The 20660-nt window shown below is 39.8% G+C and overlaps 1 protein-coding gene across 1 annotated transcript in view; it reads left to right on the top strand.

Annotated features, from left to right (window-relative positions):
- The window catches only part of WASHC3 (WASH complex subunit 3), a 40817-nt gene that overhangs the window by 4988 nt on the left and 15169 nt on the right, over nucleotides 1-20660 (top strand). The window contains exons 3-5 of the mRNA XM_029079084.2: nucleotides 4550-4615; nucleotides 6865-6996; nucleotides 10477-10587. Of these exons, the coding sequence (XP_028934917.1) occupies nucleotides 4550-4615; nucleotides 6865-6996; nucleotides 10477-10587 (309 nt within the window). The remainder of the gene's footprint in view (nucleotides 1-4549; nucleotides 4616-6864; nucleotides 6997-10476; nucleotides 10588-20660) is intronic.

The raw sequence follows: 20660 nt of genomic DNA, 5'->3' as shown, positions 1-20660 counted from the left end.
TTTGTCCCAGGTGGGGCTCACAGTTTCAATCCCCATTTTACAGGTGAGGTACCTGAGGCACAGAGAAGTGAAGTGACTTGCCTAAGGTCACACAGCAGACAAGCAGCAGAGCCTACCAGTTAGCATGTAGAACTTGCACTTCTTTTGATGAAACTTCCAAAATCGATTCAAACTGAATAATTTCCCAAACGAGAAGTGACCTTCAGCATTATTTTTGGAGCTGAAAATGAACTGAAAAATGTTTAAAGAAAGGAGAGAGCCCAAGCCTGTGAGTCAGAGGACTGGGTTCTGATCCCTCCTCTGCCGTTTGTCTGCTCTGTGACCTTTCTTCTCTGGACCTCAGTTCCCTCTGCTGTAAAATGGGGATTCAGTACCTGTTCTCCCTCCTACTTACAGTGTGAGCCCCGAGTGGGACCTGATGATCTCTGCATCCACTCCAGTGGTCAATATAGGGCTTGGCACATAGTAAGCATGTAACAAAAACCACAATTATTATTAATGTACTTTTCCATAGGGAACAGTTGGAACTAGAACCAAACTCTAATCATTTGTCACAGCTTACCCTGACCTGGAATTGATTTGAAAAGGTTTCTGGCCCTTCCTTCTTACTACTATCAGGACCATATTAAAAAGTATCGGTGAAGTGGTTATGCCTGAAACATCTTTTTAGATGCGTGGACTAAGTGACAATGCTGATCCTAAAATTGCTTGGACTCTGCTAGTTATATCTAGCTTTCCCCATTGACCAAAAAGGAACTTGTAGCTTTAATATTTCAGGGACGTTATTACCTCCGATGCCCAGTTTTTGCATCAGTAGTCTGACAGGCGTCACATTAGTTATTTTGTTCAAAGACTTAATCTTTTCTGCCACATCATTTCAGAACTTTCCCTCAGGTGACTCTATGGCAGAGGGAGCTTCTCCAGTCCGTCGTGGCTGACACACTTAGTGGCTAGGGCACGGGCCTGGGAGCCACAGAGACCTGGGTTCTAACTCTGGCTCTGCTGACAAGTGTCCGCTCCTGCTGTTTGGCCTTGGGCAAGTCGCTTAATAATAATGATGGTTTTCGTTAAGCGCTTACTATGTGCAAAGCACTGTTCTAAGTGCTGGAGGGATACAAGGTGATGAGGTTGTCCCTCATGGGGCTCACAGTCTTCATCTCCATTTTACAGATAAGGTAACTGAGGCACAGAGAAATTAAGTGACGTGCCCAAAGTCGCACAACAGACAAGAGGCGGAGGCGGGGTTAGAACCCACGTCCTCTGACTCCCAAACCCGAGCTCTTTTTTTTTTTCCCTTCCCTCACAGATCGTTCCAAGGGTAGAGGGGGCATGAAGAAGGATGATTGCCGTGACAGATATTCTGCAGGCAAACGGGGCGGATTTTTCCCACCCGTGCGTTCTCGTCCAGTTCTTAATACAGTACTCTGCACACAGTGAGCATTACATAATCAATACCATCACTACTCCTTCCCTAGAAGGGATGGATTAACCTTCCAGTGGAGAAGGTGGGGGGGGCGCTACGATGTGTGAGAGAAGTTGGCCTCGTTCAGAAAGTGTTGAGGGGTGTTTGTGTATTGTTCTGAGACAGGAGGATGGACAAGATGACCTGGAGGCATGCCTTCACCTGCAAAATGGGGATTGACTCTGAGCCCCATGTGGGCCAACCTGGGTACTCAGTAGATACCCCCAGCACTTAGAACAACACCTGGCACCTCGTAAGTGCTTAACAAGCACCATAAGAAAAATAGAAACAACTGCCTTTGAAGACTTAGAGCAAAGGGAGTATTCGTCTATTTGAGTTGTTTTCCTTGAAGTGAATGTACTCCTCTGGAAAGGTCTGGTTGTCCAAATCCCATTTCTTCACAAAACTCAAGGTACCCTCTATGCTTGTCCGTCCCTCTCTGCCAATGGGCTTCACCTTTGAAATGAAGGGTCCGCCTCTAAAGAATGAGAAGATGGTGCAAGGATAGCCCAGGCGCCAGTCCCCTCTGGTATGAGAACCAGAAATGACTGCTTTTTCCTGGACTCGGTTTCAGTCCTCCTCTCTCCACAGACACCTGAGTTGCCCTGTGCCTAGTGAGCATTCTCCCTGTCTCTCAAGTAGCAGACATCCAGAAGGTCAGGTGTTGGCAAAACTACCACGCAGACCAGGACCTGTAGAAAAGGGGATAGTTTAGACCTAGAGTCTTGTATTCCACACCCCCCTTATTTCTCCATACCCCCGAACAGCAAAGAAAAATTGTTGCCATTGCCTGGCGAGCCCGTTCAATCAAAGAAATTTCTGCTAAGACAATAAGGAGGGACACACTTGCAAGCAGTTGTTTCTTAATGTCACTCCTGTGCTCCAGCAAATGAAAAACAACAAATTGTTTTCCAACATTCTCTCCTCCCCCTAAATTTGGATCCCCCTCTAAATTCCATTTAATTCCCTATTCTGTTTAGTGTTAGTATGTTATTTAAAGCCTATTCTCCATGTCTTTACAGCCTTTCTCCCTCCCCGTCCTCTACTCCCCAGGCATTAGACACAGTTGTTTAAAACATTTAGATGGCTTTTATATAAAGAACAAAATTTGGCCAGTGATTAATTTGTCACAATCCAATTGCTTTTAGTTGTTTGGCGAAGAAAAGAAAAACATTAAAAACAGCTGATCTTTGACATGAAATTTGAAAATCTGAGGGAATCTGTTTAACTCTCATGTAAAATGCAGGGTTTACATGAGGATAAAATTTACTTAGAGATAGGTGTATTAGAAATATCAAACCAGGTCAAGAAATCAGAACGTTTTCATAAGGTTTTAATACTGGAAAAGTTGAACTAGGCAAATATGAGTTTTCAGAAGTGGTTTGTTCATTTGGTTCTTGAGTAAGTACTGTGTGTATTGGTGAATTCATCCTTACTGCACATTTTGTTGTGGGTTGCTAAGTACATCTACGTGTCAGATTCACTTATGTATGTATAACTTTTTATTTTTAATAGCTGTAATTTGCTACCCTTCCATCTTCATAAATTGTGACAGAATTCCATAAATACAAAACTAAACTCAATTCTGTCCTTAATTTTGATTTCTTTTGGTTTTTGTCATTCAAACCAAATTCTTACGGCAAGCATTCTTGCAAATAATGCCATTTTGCACAGAGAGACTCACCCTGAAAGTCAGTTTCATGTTATGAAAAGCGACAAACTACTTTGTTTCTGAATGTCTTTTTTTCCCTCTGAAATGTTGGCAAAATGGACATTTCTCAGGGTGTTAGAATTCTGTTTATGAGCCAGTCAGAATCTTGATAATATGCCAGAAAGCAGTCAAAATCCTGCACGTTTGCCAACAAGCATACTGGCCAATTACCCTTGGATTGCACGACAAGATATGGTAATGTTTAAGGTTAGGGGATTTAAAAGTAAACATTCTTATGGATGATAATTTGCAATATTGTTACTATTACTTGTTTCTACGTAAGTGACATTGACATAAGCAGAGAAAATGGAGTACGTTAAACTCTGTTTTCTCTGTCTGCAATTTATTTTAATGTCTATATCCCCCTGTAGACTATCAGGTCTTTGTGGGCAGGGATCATGTCTACCTACTTTATGGTATTATACTCTCCCAAGCACCTAGTAGAGGGCTTTGTAGCCAGTGGGCACTCAAAGAGATACCATTCATTGATCGAATTATCATGGATTTTAATGGTACCTTTCTTCCTTTTACTTTTCCTGTACACTTTCAGATATCTTTGTTTCCCATTTTTATTCCCATCAACCTGACCACCCAACTTTCAAGCAACTCATTTCACCCTTTCTGCTCTGCCCTCCTGGAACTTTACATTTGTTGAAGCTGGGTCGGACTCCAATAATCTAATTTGCTTTCTGGTGTGATGTCTCAGACTATAGCGTTGCCAATCGGCTCTAACCAGGTTGTTATTTTTCCATTCTCCTGGGGTCCAACAACTTCTTTTGGCAGCCTTCTAATATCTGTTACGATCCAAGACAGTTTGGATTGGGTCTGTAAGGATCAACTCTTGACAAATTCCAGCAATTTCATATCTATTTTACTGGTTTTAGTGGTGCTAACGATATCCTGATTTTTTAAAAAAATGCAGCCAGTGCTAGGTTATTTGTTGTTTGTGCTTTTTGGTATAATTCAGCACAGTAGGGCTGAGGTCAGAGTTCCTGGGGTTGGCTTTGATGTGGGCTGAATGGTATAGTTGTTCAAGAGCATTTGTTCTGTCTGATCATCACACCCCCACTAACTGACATCAGGTTTTCCCCCAGTTAAATAGAGGCCAAACGAGAAATTTGTTCAGTAAACGTGCTTGTCATATGGCCATATTTTCTTTTTGTCCATAAATACAGTTTGAAGAATTAATCGGGGCTTAATGTTAACTTCATAAATGGTTAGTAGGTTTCAGAATTCCTCATCCACTGTGTCATGTGACTGTCCAGGTCATAGTTTTTCTCCACTCCAGATTGGCCCAATATTCCTTGGTTATTCAACTCTTGCCAATTCCAAATTGTGTTTTAATCGTTGAAATGTCTCAACTTTTTCTTCTCTAGAAACTCTCAGCCCTTTCGCTTCGAATTCAACAAATTGAAACCACACTCAATATTTTGGATGCAAAGGTTTGTAAGTAGGATTTATCAATCATCATTCTCAGGGTAGTAAATAACGACCTTGTAGATAAAGCCACATTTACTCCTGTGGGCTTTCTTCAGCTTTTCAGCCTTTGAAATGAATGCTTGAAAAGACTAAAAAAAGCAAAAAAATCCAAGGCAATTACAGTTTTTTGAGAGGAAGGGATATTGAGATATTATCTTAAATTCTTGTTATTCTCATGTTATGCATCCCCTGAGAGAAAGGGATTCTATCAGATTCCTTCCTGTGTATTCTCTTCTAAAACTGAGTACATTGCTCTGTACACAGTAAGCACTTAATAAATACTATTGCCACATAGCTCAATTAACTATTTTGCCCATGTTAAAAAAACAAAAAACCAAACTATTTTGAAATTGGATATATCTTCCCCTTCCATTATAGTCAGTCACATAACTTGACATTTGGATGTCATGGTACTTGGAGCATGCCGGGAGAAGGGTAGTGGTTTACAGCAACAGAAGTGTTAATCTGAACCCATGGAGCTCTTTCTGCCCCAACATTAGCAAGGGAACCGATGTTAGATTGGCCTAGTCCATATTTGGTCCAAACAATTTTCTATGGGAATTTCCTTTAAACAAAAATGCACTACCGTATGCGCATAGAGTTATTGCATATTATCAAGAAGAAAGCATTGATCAGAAGTTTAACCTCTGAGATTCTCTGAATGTATTCATTTGTAAAAACAAATCTCTTGGTAACTACAAAAAATGAAAAATGGTTTGAATTTCATATTTGTCTATATCAGAGGTAGGAAAAATCGAAATTGAGGATTTTTTTTTTAATGGGTGGACAAGTAACACTCCCCAGGTGAGTGGGAAATGTTTGATGATTCTGTTGTGTTTTTTGCTGGTGGCTTTACTTTTTGTGTAAAACAACTAATGGAGTAATTCTTTTGCTATTGTAAGGCCATTCTAGACCATAGGGCAAATGCATTTTTTGGAGATTTTTTTTCAGTTAACACTTTTACTCGGGAAATCAACATGAGGCAAACTTTTTGTTAATTGTGTTTAATGTTGCATAAGTAATCCATAAGCAAAAACTACCCACTTCTATCTGCCAGCGTCAAGAAGCCTGATATCACCAAGCCTGCCTAATTATGAACATTCAGGCTTTTTTGATGTCCCATTACTTGGCTTCCTGAATGGCATCTTAGCAGTCCCCAAGCTCTAGGCAGATGTGTGGTAGGTTGAAGAAGAAAACATGACCACTGACCACTAGAAAACATGAACATCACAGGCTAGTTGTTTCCGTAAGCCCCACTTAGTGCTTTTCCATAATAGTGACGAAACGAAATCCCATTTGTTCTGTAGTTTGAATTAAGCAGGTTTGGGAAGTGTTTTCCATAAGGAGTCTGGCAACCAGGAACATCTGTGAAAGCAAGAATTATGTAGCCATTTTTACACCTGAGAGTGAGGTTTTCTAGATCTCTTGTGCCCTCCTACATACCCTGAGGCTTTTAAAAGGGTAAATTCCCCAAAATGGCTTCAGAGCTCAAAAGTGCATGGAAACAGGTTTGACAGTCGGTCAGTGGTATTTATTGAGCATGTACTATGTGCAGAGCAATGTGCTAAATGCATGGCAAAGTGCAGTATATCCAAGTTGGTAGACTTGTTCCCAACCCATATGGAACTAAGAGGCTAGAGTTTACAGTCTAGACTATTTTTTGAGAGTCCAGCCATTAATTCCATTTGAAGAAAACTAATATGCCTCCCCCTTCACCTGTCAAAAATGCAATCATTTGCTTCAGTTACTTGATTTTACTTGGTTATCTGGTTATCAAAGTACATTCCCTTGTTTTGACTGTGTTTGTTCAATATAGTGGTGTTCTATTGGGATTGTAAACAGAAAATTTCAATTTCAATTCATTCTTCATGGTGATTTTATTATCTATATGAAAAGGGTAAAAATTGATCGCAGCTTACTAGTCAGTTTGGCCAGATTACAAGCGGTTTTATCATTTTTGAAGATGATGCAGCAATTTTGGGAAAGATAACCAGTCACAAGCAACCTTATTCATGATAATACAAATTGAGCTATAACTTTCACTTAAAACTAATCCTAATTTGCTGAATCAAAATTCAAGCTCCATAATTCCATAAATTTCTGTTGGCAAAAAACTGGATCAGTGATGTAGTTATGAAAATTCTGTTGGGTAACTTGCATTGATTTGTATTTCATGTTTCTAACATTATCTTCGTGTACTTGAAATATTCAGCTGTCCTCTATTCCGGGCCTAGAAGATGTCAAATTTGAAATATCTAATGCTAATGTCAACACTGTCACAAACAGTACACCCCTTGAAGCTCCTTCAAATCAACAGTCAGCAACCATATCGCCTCAATCAGAGGTAAGTATTTAAGTATCAAGGAATTTAATCTGCTTTCCAGAAAATATCGCTTCGTGGAGCAAGCCACCAAGGCGAATGGAAGAAATGAAAGAAAAATGAAAACTTTTAAGCCTTAGGTTCTTATGAGGTGAATAATGAAGTATAAAAATATTGTCAAATATTGCAGTTGTTTCCATTTGTTAAATTGTAATTTCTGAAGTTGGTAATTTTATTAATATAAATTAACTTTAAGCTCAAAACTTTCAACATTCATTAAAATGATTTGAAAGAGAACTTTAAATACAGAGGATTGAGGAAACCTTGAAATGTAATCGTATTCTACGGTCCCACAATTTAAAATGAACTTAATTTCTTAATTTTTCACAGTTTTCATCTTTGTTTAAAACAAACTGAGCTTACCATGGTAATGTAATGAACACATGCTTAGAAAGCGAATGGCCTTCTGAGCGTTTACCCGAAAGTCAAAAATTTGGATGTAGTTTAAACAAAAATATTTTAAATAATCCCTGGGAGAATTGCATACAATAAAGTAATGTAGCAGAGTTTCATAATTCTCTTTTTTACTTATATGGAATTCTGCCTCTGTGACCCCGATTGTTCAACATTCATTTAGGGAGCATATACTAGTTTTCCCATAGTCGTCTATTAGATAATTCGATTTTAATTTGATTTGTCCGTAGTAAGCATCATTCACTGTAGTAAATTTTGTTAGTTTATGCAGTATAAAATTAAACTGTAGTTGGGAATAGGTATTATGAACATAGGAAATGTATTATTATTCTTGACTCCAGGTGATTTGAAGTGTGTTCTTTATCAGTAAGTTCTTGGTCTCTGCATTTGCCTTATTTCTCTTACTGTATATCAGTTGTCTTATTGGGTGTGACAACTGCATTTTATTCAAACGTTAAAATACCTCGTTAATTTAACTGTTAGTCATTCCAGGTAGACTGTAAAGAATCGGTTATCTTGCAGTAGGAGTATTTATCAAGATTCATATTCATAAAACACTGCACTGTTTTAGGCATTTGGGAAATGCAGAATCGCAATGCACATTTTAAAATCTCAAATACCTGATCCAGTTCATTAATTTGATCATGGCCACATATAGGTTGTGAAATAGTATTTATTGGTGATCAATGTGTAGTAAAAAAAAAATAAACTCAGAGCCCACATATCTCAGTTTCTAAAGCTATACTCGGTACTAGTAAATTATCGTTCTTTTGGATCACGAAAGAACTGTTTTTGCCTTGCTCTATGTATTTGCCATGTATGTAGTAAAGTCTGAAGTGATTCCCTAGCAGTCTGAAAGAGGTAATGTGCTAGAGAGCTAATTATTAGAGAATGATTTAAGGCCCTGGGAGAATCAGCCCAGTAGGCTTTTCTGACTTCTCTTTCAAACTCAAGCTGAATATGAAATAACGGGTTATCCATAGAAGAATTGACCAAATTTCTGGCCATATCACCCAAGAACTCCAAATGCATTGCGGGGTTTTATTAAAATGGATCCACGGGATATGTGTACTATTAATTATGCTGTAATTGCATGATGACCAGAATCAAGTACATAATATGCTTTTGAACTGAATTTCAGCCTGAATTCCATCTTCTCTGTTTATACTATGTATATACCATGTAATAGTGTTTTACGTTCATCTTTTACATTTTGACTCAGACATTAGAAATATGCTGTTTTCTTCAATTCATTAAAATTGGGCCAGAAATCTTATAGAATTGCCCAGCTTAGCCAAATGAAGCGTGGTTATATAAAGTCTGTAATGTAACGTATTTTATTATCCATACCTCTCATCTGTGATATTTGAAACAAAACCCCAAAATGTGGAACTCGTTTTCAGTAACCTTTATCTCATGTTTCAGATTTTATCATTGATCACAGTAATAGTTAAAAACCCCACCACGTGTTGATTGAGCAGCCAGCTTGGAATTAAAATGAGGGTCAGTTGAGAGGTATGGTAGAGGGTTTGAGTTCAGAGTATTTCCAAAATGACTAAATTGTAAAACACTACATAATAAAACCTTATTTAGATCTCGCTTAGAGGCACAAACTACAAGTTGAGTTGAAATTTTTTGGCATGTGCCTTTTGAAATTTGCTCCACTGTACTCTAACCTTACTGTCTTTAAATAAAACAAATATACTTGGAGCTTGTTGGAATTTTCATTTAATTTTCAGTGGTCTGGATTTATGTAGTCATAGATGTAACTCTAAAATGGAGTTCCAAATATTAAACACACCTCACCTGAATGGGTCTCGTTGTGAAAAACTTCAAGGTGTTTGTGCCATTTTTATTTTCACAATTTGAAATAGCTCTGACTTAAATTTTAACCTGTATAAAGAACCTTTGCTGTCCATTTTAATATTTGTGAAAGTCATATATTTTGAGTCCTAAGCTCTCATTAAATTGCTTTTTAGTTTGAGATTTGAGTTATACTTTTAAAATTTAAATCATGGGATCAATCAGACTCTTTTAAGACATTCTCAGTAGAAATTTGGTGCCCACCTACCGGGCAAGATTTCCTGGTATTCTGACCCATTCCAAGTGAAGAGAGCGTTCTGCAGACCAGAAGATGGTTACCATGCATTCACACAGAACTTTGTATTCAAAAAGCCAATCCCAATATACTGTGTACAGTAGTAGTCAATCAGTCTTATTTATTGAGTGCTCTCTGTGTACAGAGAACTGTACTGAGCATTTGTGAAAATACAGTATAACAGAACTGTCAGACATTCCCTGCCCCAGATGAGCTTACAGTCTAGAATAGACTATTTAAAATATTAATCCTGTCTCAAACTTGGATCTGGGTGAAACTAATAGATTAAAAAAAATTGAGTGCCTCTTGAAATAATTTGAGACCAATCAATCAATGGTATTTATTGAGTGATCACTATGTTCAGAGCACTGTACTTAAGCGAGTACAACACAGTCTACGTGTAATATTATTAACAAGTTCAGTAACAGTGTGGTAGCCCCTGTTTATTGTGATTGAAAGCTATTTTATTCAATTAGTGTCTTTAAGGATTAAGCTTTTGAATATTATTTAGGTATTGTCCCTTACAATTGAAAAATCAATTTCAGTTGGCTATTTAAAATGTGGCAAGCTAATAATGTAGTCAATTTTAATTTAAAATTTCGTGCTCTGAGTGTCTTATTCAGTTCTATAAGTCACACTAACCCACTCTTATGAAAGCTACATGAGTGAGTACTTGCGAGAAATCTTGAAAGCAGTTTTATTTCAAAATGAGAGTAGTTCAATTTTTAAGAATATTGTTTCAGTCATGAAAGCAAACTTGCAAAATGTGATTTGGGAGGATGTTCCTTAATGAATGGAAATTTAAAAATGCAGAGTGTTTTTGGCTAGCCTTTAACTGTTTTAAATTGTATAAATAGAAATATCCCACATGTGTAATATAATGGGACCTCTTCTGTAAACTTTCTAAAGATTTACCCACATGCTTTCTACAGCAGAGCAGTATACAAGACCCTGGACTACAGAAAAATGAAGTAGCAGCTGAAAATGCCTTAACTGTAGCCAAGGATCCAAGATATGCCAGATATCTCAAAATGGTTCAAGTGGTAAGAGCTCATTTGGTCTGTCTTCCTATCTAGCAGCCTCCTTTGAAATTCCTAACCACTGAGATGTTCTCTGAAAATGTAGAAAGACACTCACTAACCTGAGACGCAGAGGTTTCTACTCTGTCGTTTCCTCATTTTATTGGATTTTCTTGGATCTCATGGTCAGAATTCCAGATATTCTGCAATAGCACATCTAGTGGTAGGGATCTTATTGGAAAGAAATTGAGGCAAGAATCTTCTTAACACTATACTCTAGGACAGTTATGTAGTTTCAGATATTAAACTTAACTCCAAAGTACTATAATGGAGGGAAGCAAGCTCTCCAAATTTCGATTTGGGAGGGAGCGATGTAATAGAAAGCCTCATTCGTAAGGCACTTCATCAACCTGTTATCTGTCGGAGGTGGTGATGATGATAATGAGATGACGTAATCACCCGTTGTAAATGACAGATGAGCGTCAGGCTGTTCCCAAAGACTTCGGGCCTTTGCAGATTGATTATTGTGCTTGTGGTTTCTGCAGCGACACTCATGCTTCCATCTCTGCCAGTAATATTCCCGGCGAGCCAGCGGGTGGAAGAATTTATGATAGGCTTGTAAAACCCATACCTTGGTTCTCAAGTATCCATTACAGAAAACAGTAATCAGAGTCATTTTTTTCTGTCTTTAGATTTTTTTCAATTCATTAAGTTGTTTTGCTCTCACCAATCCAAACGTGATACTGTATTAAGACATCTAGAAAGATATGTTAGAAGGCTTAAAGGTTCCCGTCTCATTTTTAATCACTCCGTGTTGAGATTTCAGTATATTTTTCATAGTAGAAATCAGGATCCTCCTTTACTTTCTGCAATCTTTTTTTTTCCCCCCTTCTTTTCTGCCCACCTGAAGCCATATTCTAGCAAATGGCATTAAGGAAAGTCTTCATTCCGCATACTCTCTTAAATAACCATTCTTGAAGAGCCATTATAATGCTGACTCCTTTGAAAAGGAGCTCGGCTGTAGAACATGCCTGGGTGGCAAAAAGATCCAACTTGAGGAGTGATGTGATAAATTGCTTTGGTAGTAGAGAGATTTCCTTTGTTAGAGAAACTCAAAAATTTGATGGATGGCCAGGAAAGCCACTGAACTACCACTGGATGAAGTAGCAGGAGAGAAATAGATGTTAGCCAAGAGCTTTAGAAGCATGTTTTCAATATTTGATTCCTGATATGCTCAAAGCCATGATGCAGAAACAGTATGGCTTAGTGGAGAGAGCATGGGCCTGGGAGTCAAAGGACCTGGAGTTCAATCCTGGCTCTTCCACTTACTTGCCGTGTAACTTTGGGAAAGTCTCTTACCATCTCTGTGTTTCAACCTCCTTATCTATAAAAATGGGTATTCAAAACCTGTTCTCCCTTCTGTTTAGACTGTGAGCCCCACATGAGTCAAGGAATCTGCATGTCCTGATTATCTTCCATCTACCCCAGCTCATAACAGAGAACTTGGTTCATAGTAAGCGCTTAACCAATACGACAATTATTAAGTATTAGTCACGCATACCATAATTATTAGTATTATTTTGTTTCGATGACATGATTTTTTTTATGTCATTGGGAACGAAAGAAATTTTAAAGACATTTAGTGTGTTATAGCTTTTATTTGAGAGCAGGGAACTTGTCTACCAATTCTGTTGTATTTTATTCTCCCAAGCGCTTAGTACAGTGCTCTGCACTCAGTAAGTGCTCAAACAATGCCACTGTTGATGATGATAGACCACTATTTTTAAACCTATATCAAAGAAGGGGAAAAGATCAGAGTAAAATAAATTTTCACCCTTTGTATTTCATCTCTGGCATAAGTTTAGATTCAAGTTTACCTGGAAAGCAATTGTAAATATTTGAGAGTAACACCAGAGACAGTATTGGCTTTACTGTATTGGAACAGGCATCTTCTCTCATGGGTTTAGATAATAATCTTTGTGTAGCTCTAGAACCTCCCAGCACCAGCCTCTGATGTAATTGTATTCAGTTATTAAAATAGAATTACAAAGAGGCATCTTGTTTGAGTGCAAATCTCTTGATAATACTGATAATACTGATGGTACTTGTTAAGCATTTACTCTGTGCCAGGCACTGTACTATGTACTGGGGTGGATGCAAGAAATCGGGTTGAACACAGTCCCTGTCCCCCAGGGGGCTCACAGTCTCGATCCTGTTTTACAGATGAGGTAAGTGAGTCCCAGTGAAGTGAAGTGACTCTCCCAGGGTCACACGGCAGACAAGTGGCAGAGCAGGAATTAGAACCCATGACCCTCTGACTTCAAGGCTCATGCTCCATCCACCACACCCTGTCGCTTCTCTAAGCATCACTTAAGCACTTTACTGTGTGTTAAGCACAGATCAGACACAGTATCTGTTCTTCGTGGGGCTCATAGTCTAAGTAGGAGGGAGAACAGATATCTCATTCCCATTTTACAGTTGAGGAAATTGAGACAGAGAATTTAAGTGACTTGCTCAAAGGTCTCATGGCAGGTGAGTGGTAGAGCCGGAATTAGAATCCGGGCCCTCCGACTCCCTGGTCCGGGCTCTTTCCAGTAGGCCACGCTGCGCATTTTACAAACGTGAATTCAACTTAGAAACATACTTCCTGGAAACCATTTTGCAAGTGAAAAAATTAATGACTTACTGTACAGAAATAAAATTCTATCTCTTCAGCACTAGTTTGATTTTAGGCCTGATAAAGTTGGTAGTGAAGCTGTCTTTTCAGTACTTCTCAACTTCTGACCCCCTTAAGGAAGGAATTCCGGGCTTAAATCTCTCTGCAGAAAAATTAAGTGTCACAAAGCCAATCTAGAAACTAGCATTTGTTTTCAAACTTTGAACGCTTTACAGTTGTTACCAGCTTCCTAGCAGCCGGGGGGTGGGTCACAGCTCTTTGGAAAGGAGCCAGAAGAAGAGCCAAGATAGTGACTTCATTTCTTGGCCAGCGCTAGCAGACTGCGGGTGCCGGTGCCCACGGGGATTCTCTCACCATCACTGGGCTCCGGGGCCGAGCCACGGTCTTTTCATGCCCCTAGCCAGAGACCCGGGGAGGGTGAGCTGCACACCCATTTCACCTTCCAGCCCGGCGGGCTCTGAGGATTCGCCGGGGAAGCCTGGCAGGTGCTTGGCTGTGTTTGCAGTGGCTGCGTAAGCTTCATAGGTTTGGGTTGGCACAGCCACCACGCTCCTTCCAGGGTTGCCATTGTCTGTTGCCGTGCGGCTTTAGACTCCATCGCTGCCCAAGCCACAGTGGCTTGGGCTCAGCTGGCCCGTCCTCCACTGTTAACATTGTTCTTTCCTTCGGGGCTGCTGATAGCAGTGAAGGCAGAAGCAGAGAGAGGCCAGAAGTGGCAGGGATTGTGCACTTAGCCTTTCTTTTCCCTTCCTTTTCCTTACCGTCCTCTTCCTCCTCTTTTTCCCCTCCCCATTCTCCCCTCTTTCCCCCTCCCCCTCCTTTTTCCCTCCCCTTTCTTCCTCTTTCCCCTCCCTTTCTGCCCTCTTTGTTTTCCTCTCCCCTTCTTTTCTTCCTCACCTTCTCATCCACCTGCCCCAAGGTCAGCACTGCACTCAAAATGAAAAGTGGGCACTCTGGATTGACTCCGAAATTTTAATTTCTCTCTATTTGGGTGATTTTGATGACTTTATTGGAACTTTATCATTGAATTGATTGGCGTTCTCTACAAGATTTTTAGTGAATATTGCTGTTGTGTTCTGAATTTGGTGGGTAATTGATTCTGATTTAATGTTTGTTGTAAGGGTTCAGCACAGGCCTTTGTACTGGATTACATACTGCCTTTCTAATTTAACCAGCATTGTGTATATATATATATAGATATATATATATATATATCTATATATATATATAATTTTTCCCACATTTATCCTCTTTCTTCTGGCAGATACTGTGAAGCCACTGCCAGTAGTAAACTTTTACTGGGAAAGTCCGACTTCCACATTAAGAGGCTAATGACATGTATTTTTTATATTTGCCAAGGCAGTCTCTTCGGACACTTAGACTTTTTCAAGTTAGTTCTACTTTTTTTGGCTGACAGATTTGAACCGAATAATCTCCTTGGTACTGATGGTTCTGATAAATCTCTTGCCAGAAGTGGACGTCAAATGTGGTAAATATGACTTTGATTACGATAGGTTGAACAAGTTCTAAATGATTAAACATGTTCATTAAGTAGATAATCAGGGATATTGGTCTGCTCCGATTATTCCGGTTGTAAAAAAAAAACAAAAACAAAAACAAAACCCTTTTGTAGATGCAAGCAGTGTTCATTGCAAGAGTAATTAACATGTTTTGAAACTTTTTTTTCAAATTGGTCCTGCTGGATCCTTTAGCTGCCCCATCAGGACTCTGGAAGGTTCTTTTCTTCAGTGCCGTAGAGGCGTGCATCTGACCTGGAGAGCTTGTTGAGGTCAGAGGATTTAACTGTGGCTCAAGATTGGGCAAATGGCCAAGTCCTGATTTGAACTTCGTAAAAGATTACCATGGATTTAGCCTAGCAGCTATGATGTTTTTTCTTTGTTGCTTTATGAGTGCATTGACACTAATGTATCAGGAGTCACGCAACTGATTTCAAAGTATATTAAGATTACTCCTAAATATTAAAAGATTAGCAATGTGCTATACTTTTTTTGCATTTTGCACCAATTTGGGTTTTCAAAATACTTTACAGTTTCACATACCTTCTAGTTTCGTTTATTTTTCTGTTTCCAGTTTCTTTTTACGCCTAAATCCCCAAATATGAAAATGTAAGTCAGAAGGCTGATGCATACGGAGGCAGTGTGGTCTAGTGGAAAGAGCACAGATTGGGAGTCAGGAGACCCAGGCAGTGGTACCTCCCCTTTCACTTGCATGCCGTGAGCAAACTTGCTTATCCTCCGTGGGCCTCAGTTTCTTCATCTAAAAAATGGGAATAAAATGCCCATTCTCCCTCCCTCTTAAACAGGGAGCCCAGTCTGGGACAGGACCCGTGTCCAATCTGCTTGTGCATGGCTAAAATAAGCACTTATGGTTATTACTATTATTATATCCAGCATTCCCTTCTGTTGTTTATCATGTAGACTGGCTTTAAAAATTGAAGCCAACTTTCCTTATTTTCCTCACTGATAGGCATCCATCCTTCAGCCATCCTCGTTCCTGGCGCTGTGCCAATTGAAGGCATGCGTGGAGTGAGGCCCGGCAGACATGATGGGCCACTACTCTGAGAATAGTGTAGTTAAAGGGGTGAAATGGTTAGGACTGGAAACCCTAATGGAATTACTCCTCTTGACCCGATATTAGAACAGTACTTTGCTCGACACTACTCAGGAAGCAGTAGGGACAGACAGATTCTTTTCTTCTGAGGCAGACACCTCTAGCAGCGTTTCTTATTGGACATATGTGAATGTAAGGATTGCCCCCTCCTCCCTTCTCAGAAAAGCCATGTTTTTTTATTATGCCTTAAAATCTGTATATTTGTCTCCACCAACCTAATTTTGAAGAACATTTGCCACTGATCTGTGTTGCTTATCATGTACTTACATAAATACATTAGTCTTGTTGTTGAACAAGTGGAAGGTAGAAGTAAAGAATAGAAAGATCAGTCTCTGGGAATCAGGAAACCTGCATTCTAGTCCTGGTTGTTTTTCCGTGCCGGGCCTAGGCTATCAGTAGTGAAGACTTCGGTTTGAAGAATCACCTAGGCCATTCCACAAGTATGGCTGGTTAATATGGGTAGGTAAGACCTCAGCGGCTACCAAAACAACTGCCTGCTTGGTCTGAACAGTCCCTCTAGATTGTAAGCTCGTCTTGGACGCAGAATGTGTCTACCAATTTCACTGTCGTGTACTCTCCCAAGCACTTAGTACTGTGCTCCGCACACAGAAAGCACGATCGATTGATCCGCCATGTGGTGCAATGTCAGCAATATGCTGCAATCAGTTTGCTAATGGTGAGTCCTGCGGATAGAAAATCTTGCACGCAATTCTCAGTGAGCTGCACCTCTGCCTGCCAACGTGCTCTTCACCCTCATGGGAACGTGACTGCCAGGAACGAGACAGTGCAAGGGATGTTTTGTGAGCCTCTACTACTGTAGTCAATTCCATTTCGTAGGGGCTAAAGTCGCAGGCTCGAGGCTCGTGTCATTCCCGATGGCAGGTACTCCAGCATCATCCGTCTTCTTGCTGTCATGATTTGCTTTTTAGGCATTAACCTTCCATGGAGGAAATAGGGCTCTCAGTGTACCAAAGAAGACATTTTCCAACCTTTTGACCGTTTCGTGTAAATAGTCTTAAATTCTTCTATTTCCCCTATCTCTAATCCATTTTAACATCTCCTCCCTACACTCTAAGCTCTTTGTGGGCAGGGATCATGCCTTACTGACTCTGTTGAATTGCACTCTCCCAAATGCTTATTAGAGTGCGGTGCACATTGTCATTGCCCAGATGCAGCTGATTGATTAATCACGGCAATAAAAGAAATCAAGAAACATTAGGCTGGAACAGGTTTTCAGCCAGCACGACCTTGAAGGCAGGCAGTAGAGACAGTAAATGGGTACTTGGCAGGGAGAACATGGTTAGGTGCAACAGAAGTGACAGGAGTCAGTGATAAAGGAAAGTGCCAGAGACTTTGAGACATCCCCATGCTGTTTTTCTCCTGTCACCTGTTCCAGCTGTTACTGCTCTCGCTTTACGTGAAAGACAATTCTGCTCCCGTGAGTATTTCTCTGAGCGGATGGAGGGGTAGGGAGGGGGGATACTCGAATGGGAGGAACGTAATGAGCTGGGTTCTAATCCTGACTCCACTACTTGCCGTGTGACCTTGGGCAAGTCATGTAGCTTCTCTGTGTCTCGGTTGCATCATCTGTGAAATGGGAATTAAATCTTCCTTCCTCCAATTTAGACTGCAAGCCCTTTGTGGGGCAGGGACTGTGGCCAACCTGATTATCTTGCCTCTAAGCGCTTAGAACAATACTTGACACATAGTATGTGCTTAATAAGTACCAATAAAGAAAATGACATTATTTCAGATGAAATCTTGACCTTTTAGGTTTCAATTCCTCTAAAAGTTTGGGATAATAACCACTTGATCTAAAAGAACATTGCACTAAAAGAGTTTTAGTCCCAACAGACTGCTGACGATTGTTACCTTGGCCACATCACTTTAAAGCCTATATCGACTCATTTTTCATAAAGAATCAGATAAAGACAAATTTTATGCCTTTTGTAAGAAATGTAAAGATGATACGAAGCCCTCGATTTCCCTTTAATTAAAGGTATGAGTTGAAAGTGCTCTCTGCCCATTACCCTTTTTTAAGTAAATATAACTATTTAGGAGGACAAGACAATCAGTTGGAAGATTGGAACAAGTGGAAGGTAGAAGTAAAGAATAGAAAGATCAGTCTCTGGGAATCAGGAAACCTGATATAGCCAACCCCTCGTGTTAACATCTAAGGTCCCGTGATCAAAAAATGCCCTTTTAATTAATGCCACACTGGGCCAAATCAAGCCCAATATTTTGTCTTCCACATTGGCAGCAAGATATCCAGGAGTCATGTAATTATTTCTTATTTATCATACACTCTAGTAGTTCAAGCTATACCATTATGCTGCCACTACTTTCCCTGTACATCCCTAATTTTTTTCTGGTATCGCATTCATTTGACTTCTCATGCATGAATTTATCCAAACCTCTTTTGAACCTGATGATATTTTGCACCTGCCCAATTCTCTGAAGAAGTTAATTCATCAGGATCCCCCCTCCCTGCCCCCAATGCTTTTGAAGATATTTTGCTTTGAACCTACCACTTTAAGCTTAAAAGATGCCCCCGTAACTGGTTATCATGGATATGGCAGAATAACAATTCTTTGTTCACCCTGCCCATCACCTATTCTTGGTTTTGTGAGCTTGCATCATATCTCCCCTTGGCTGTTATCTTTCTACACTGGTCTTCTCAATCTATTATCTTATAGTAGCTTCTCCATCTTCCTAGCCATCATTCATTCAATAGTATTTATTGAGCACTTATTATGTGCAGAACACTGTACTGAGCCCTTGGAATGTACAGGTCGGCAACAAATAGAGATAATTCCTGCCCATCTATTATAAATTTCCTAAGATGTGTTGTCCAAAATTTCAAAAAGTATTTCAAGGGCAGCATGACATTAATCATATTTATTGAGCACTTTTTGTGTTCAGACCATTAAGCACTTGGAGAGTACACTATAACAGACTTGGTAGACATGTTTCCTGACCACAAAGAATTTGGTTTTTATATGTTGTTCTTTATCCCCTTTCTGATGATGCCCAGTTTTTGGCTACAACTACCCATTGGACCCATGTTTTGAGGGGGAAAAACAAACCGTGCAGTGACTTTAAGATCTTAACTGAATTGTGACTGGTATTTCGAAGCCATTAACTTGAGGTAATTAAGATTTCTAACTGAATGACCTTGCAGTTCTCACATTGAAATTCGCCTGCTGTTTTTCAGCAAACTCAACATTGTGGGTTCTTGCTGCTTGGCGTTTCATTGTCCAGAAGAGGTTTGTGTCACCTGCAGTAGAAATGCTTTTGGTTATGTTTTTTAATTTAATAATAATAAATCTGTTTTTTGTTAAGCACTTACTATGTATTTACTTGGTAAAGTGCTTGGGTCTCTACAAGATAATCAGATCCCATATGGGGCTCACAGGTTTAAGAAGGAGGCAGAATACGTATTGAACCCCCATTTTGTAGTTGAGGGAACCGAGAGACAGAGAAGTGAAGTAACTTCCCCAGGTCACAGCAGACAAGTTGTGGAGGCAGAATTAGAACCCAAATCCTCTATTTACTCTCTCAATCCCTTAAATAAAGAAGATGCAAGGCAAAACAGATGCTAGCACCAATCCCTGGAGAACCCCACCTTTTACCCTCTCCACCTAGAAAGTAGTTGATCCCTACCCTCGGTTTCTTACCTCTGGCCATGTTTTATCCATGAAAGAACGTTATTTTCCAATCATATTTCTGTTGGGGTTTTTTTTTTTTTTGAGACTTTTATATAGAGCCATGTCAAAATTCTTTTGAAACATGTTCCATCCATAGTTCCCCAGGATCCACTTTGATCACCCTGTCCCTGTGGTAACCAAACTAAGTGGTGAGCTTGGCTGGAACTTGCTGTTCAGATGGTAAATTCTGATCCAGTGTGTAACAGTGTCCATGATTTTGGCTTTTGAAAACATGGCCAAGTTTTCTTCTTTAGGCTATGCTGGAATAATTTAGCATGGCTTAGTGGAAAGAGCACGGGCTTTGGAGTCAGGGCTCATGAGTTCGAATCCCAGCTCTGCCATTTGTCAGCTGTGTGACTGTGGGCAAGTCACTTAACTTCTCTGTGCCTCAGTTCCCTCGTCTGTAAAATGGGGATTAAGACTGTGAGCCCCACGTGGGACAACCTGATTCCCCTGTGTCTACCCCAGTGCTTAGAACAGTGCTCGGCACATAGTAAGCGCTTAACAAATACCAACATTATTAATTTAACAACAACAACAAAAAAAACCAGGGCTAGTGAATTGTATGTACTTCCCTGAAAGGATGATTTAGAATATTGCCACTTTACTTCAGCTAGGCAAGTTAGAGAGGCCCGAAAAGAAAAAACAGGGCCCACAGTTTAGCCTTCTTCACTTCTCTTTTCTTTCACGTTATTGATTACTAACAGTTGCATAATCACTCTACCGTTGTTAGGTAAGTAGAGCTGATAAAAAATATTTGAGGTCTAATCTACCTGTAGTCCAATCTCCCTGACTTACTGCCACTCAGGACCCTGAGGTAGTTAATTCTCCTTGAGAAGGTGAATACTTCATTCTCAGGGAATAGTTGGATATTTGGTTGGATTGGGACCACTGCTATTATTATTTAACATAAATTGTCTTGCAGTCTGTGGAAAATATATATCTCTGGCGTGCAGCCGTCATAGGGGCCTGAAATTCTTGATCGTATTTCAAAGACCAGTCATAGACCCAAAAAATAGTGAGGGGAAGTGCCAGTCTCCATTAGAGTTGTAGAAGGATTCCTGGCTACTGTACACTTGAGC

The sequence above is a fragment of the Ornithorhynchus anatinus genome, chromosome 14 (genome assembly GCF_004115215.2).
Source record: "Ornithorhynchus anatinus isolate Pmale09 chromosome 14, mOrnAna1.pri.v4, whole genome shotgun sequence".
NCBI lineage: Eukaryota > Metazoa > Chordata > Mammalia > Monotremata > Ornithorhynchidae > Ornithorhynchus > Ornithorhynchus anatinus.
Note: the sequence above shows the minus strand (reverse complement) of the source record. Positions and strands in the feature narration are given on the sequence as shown.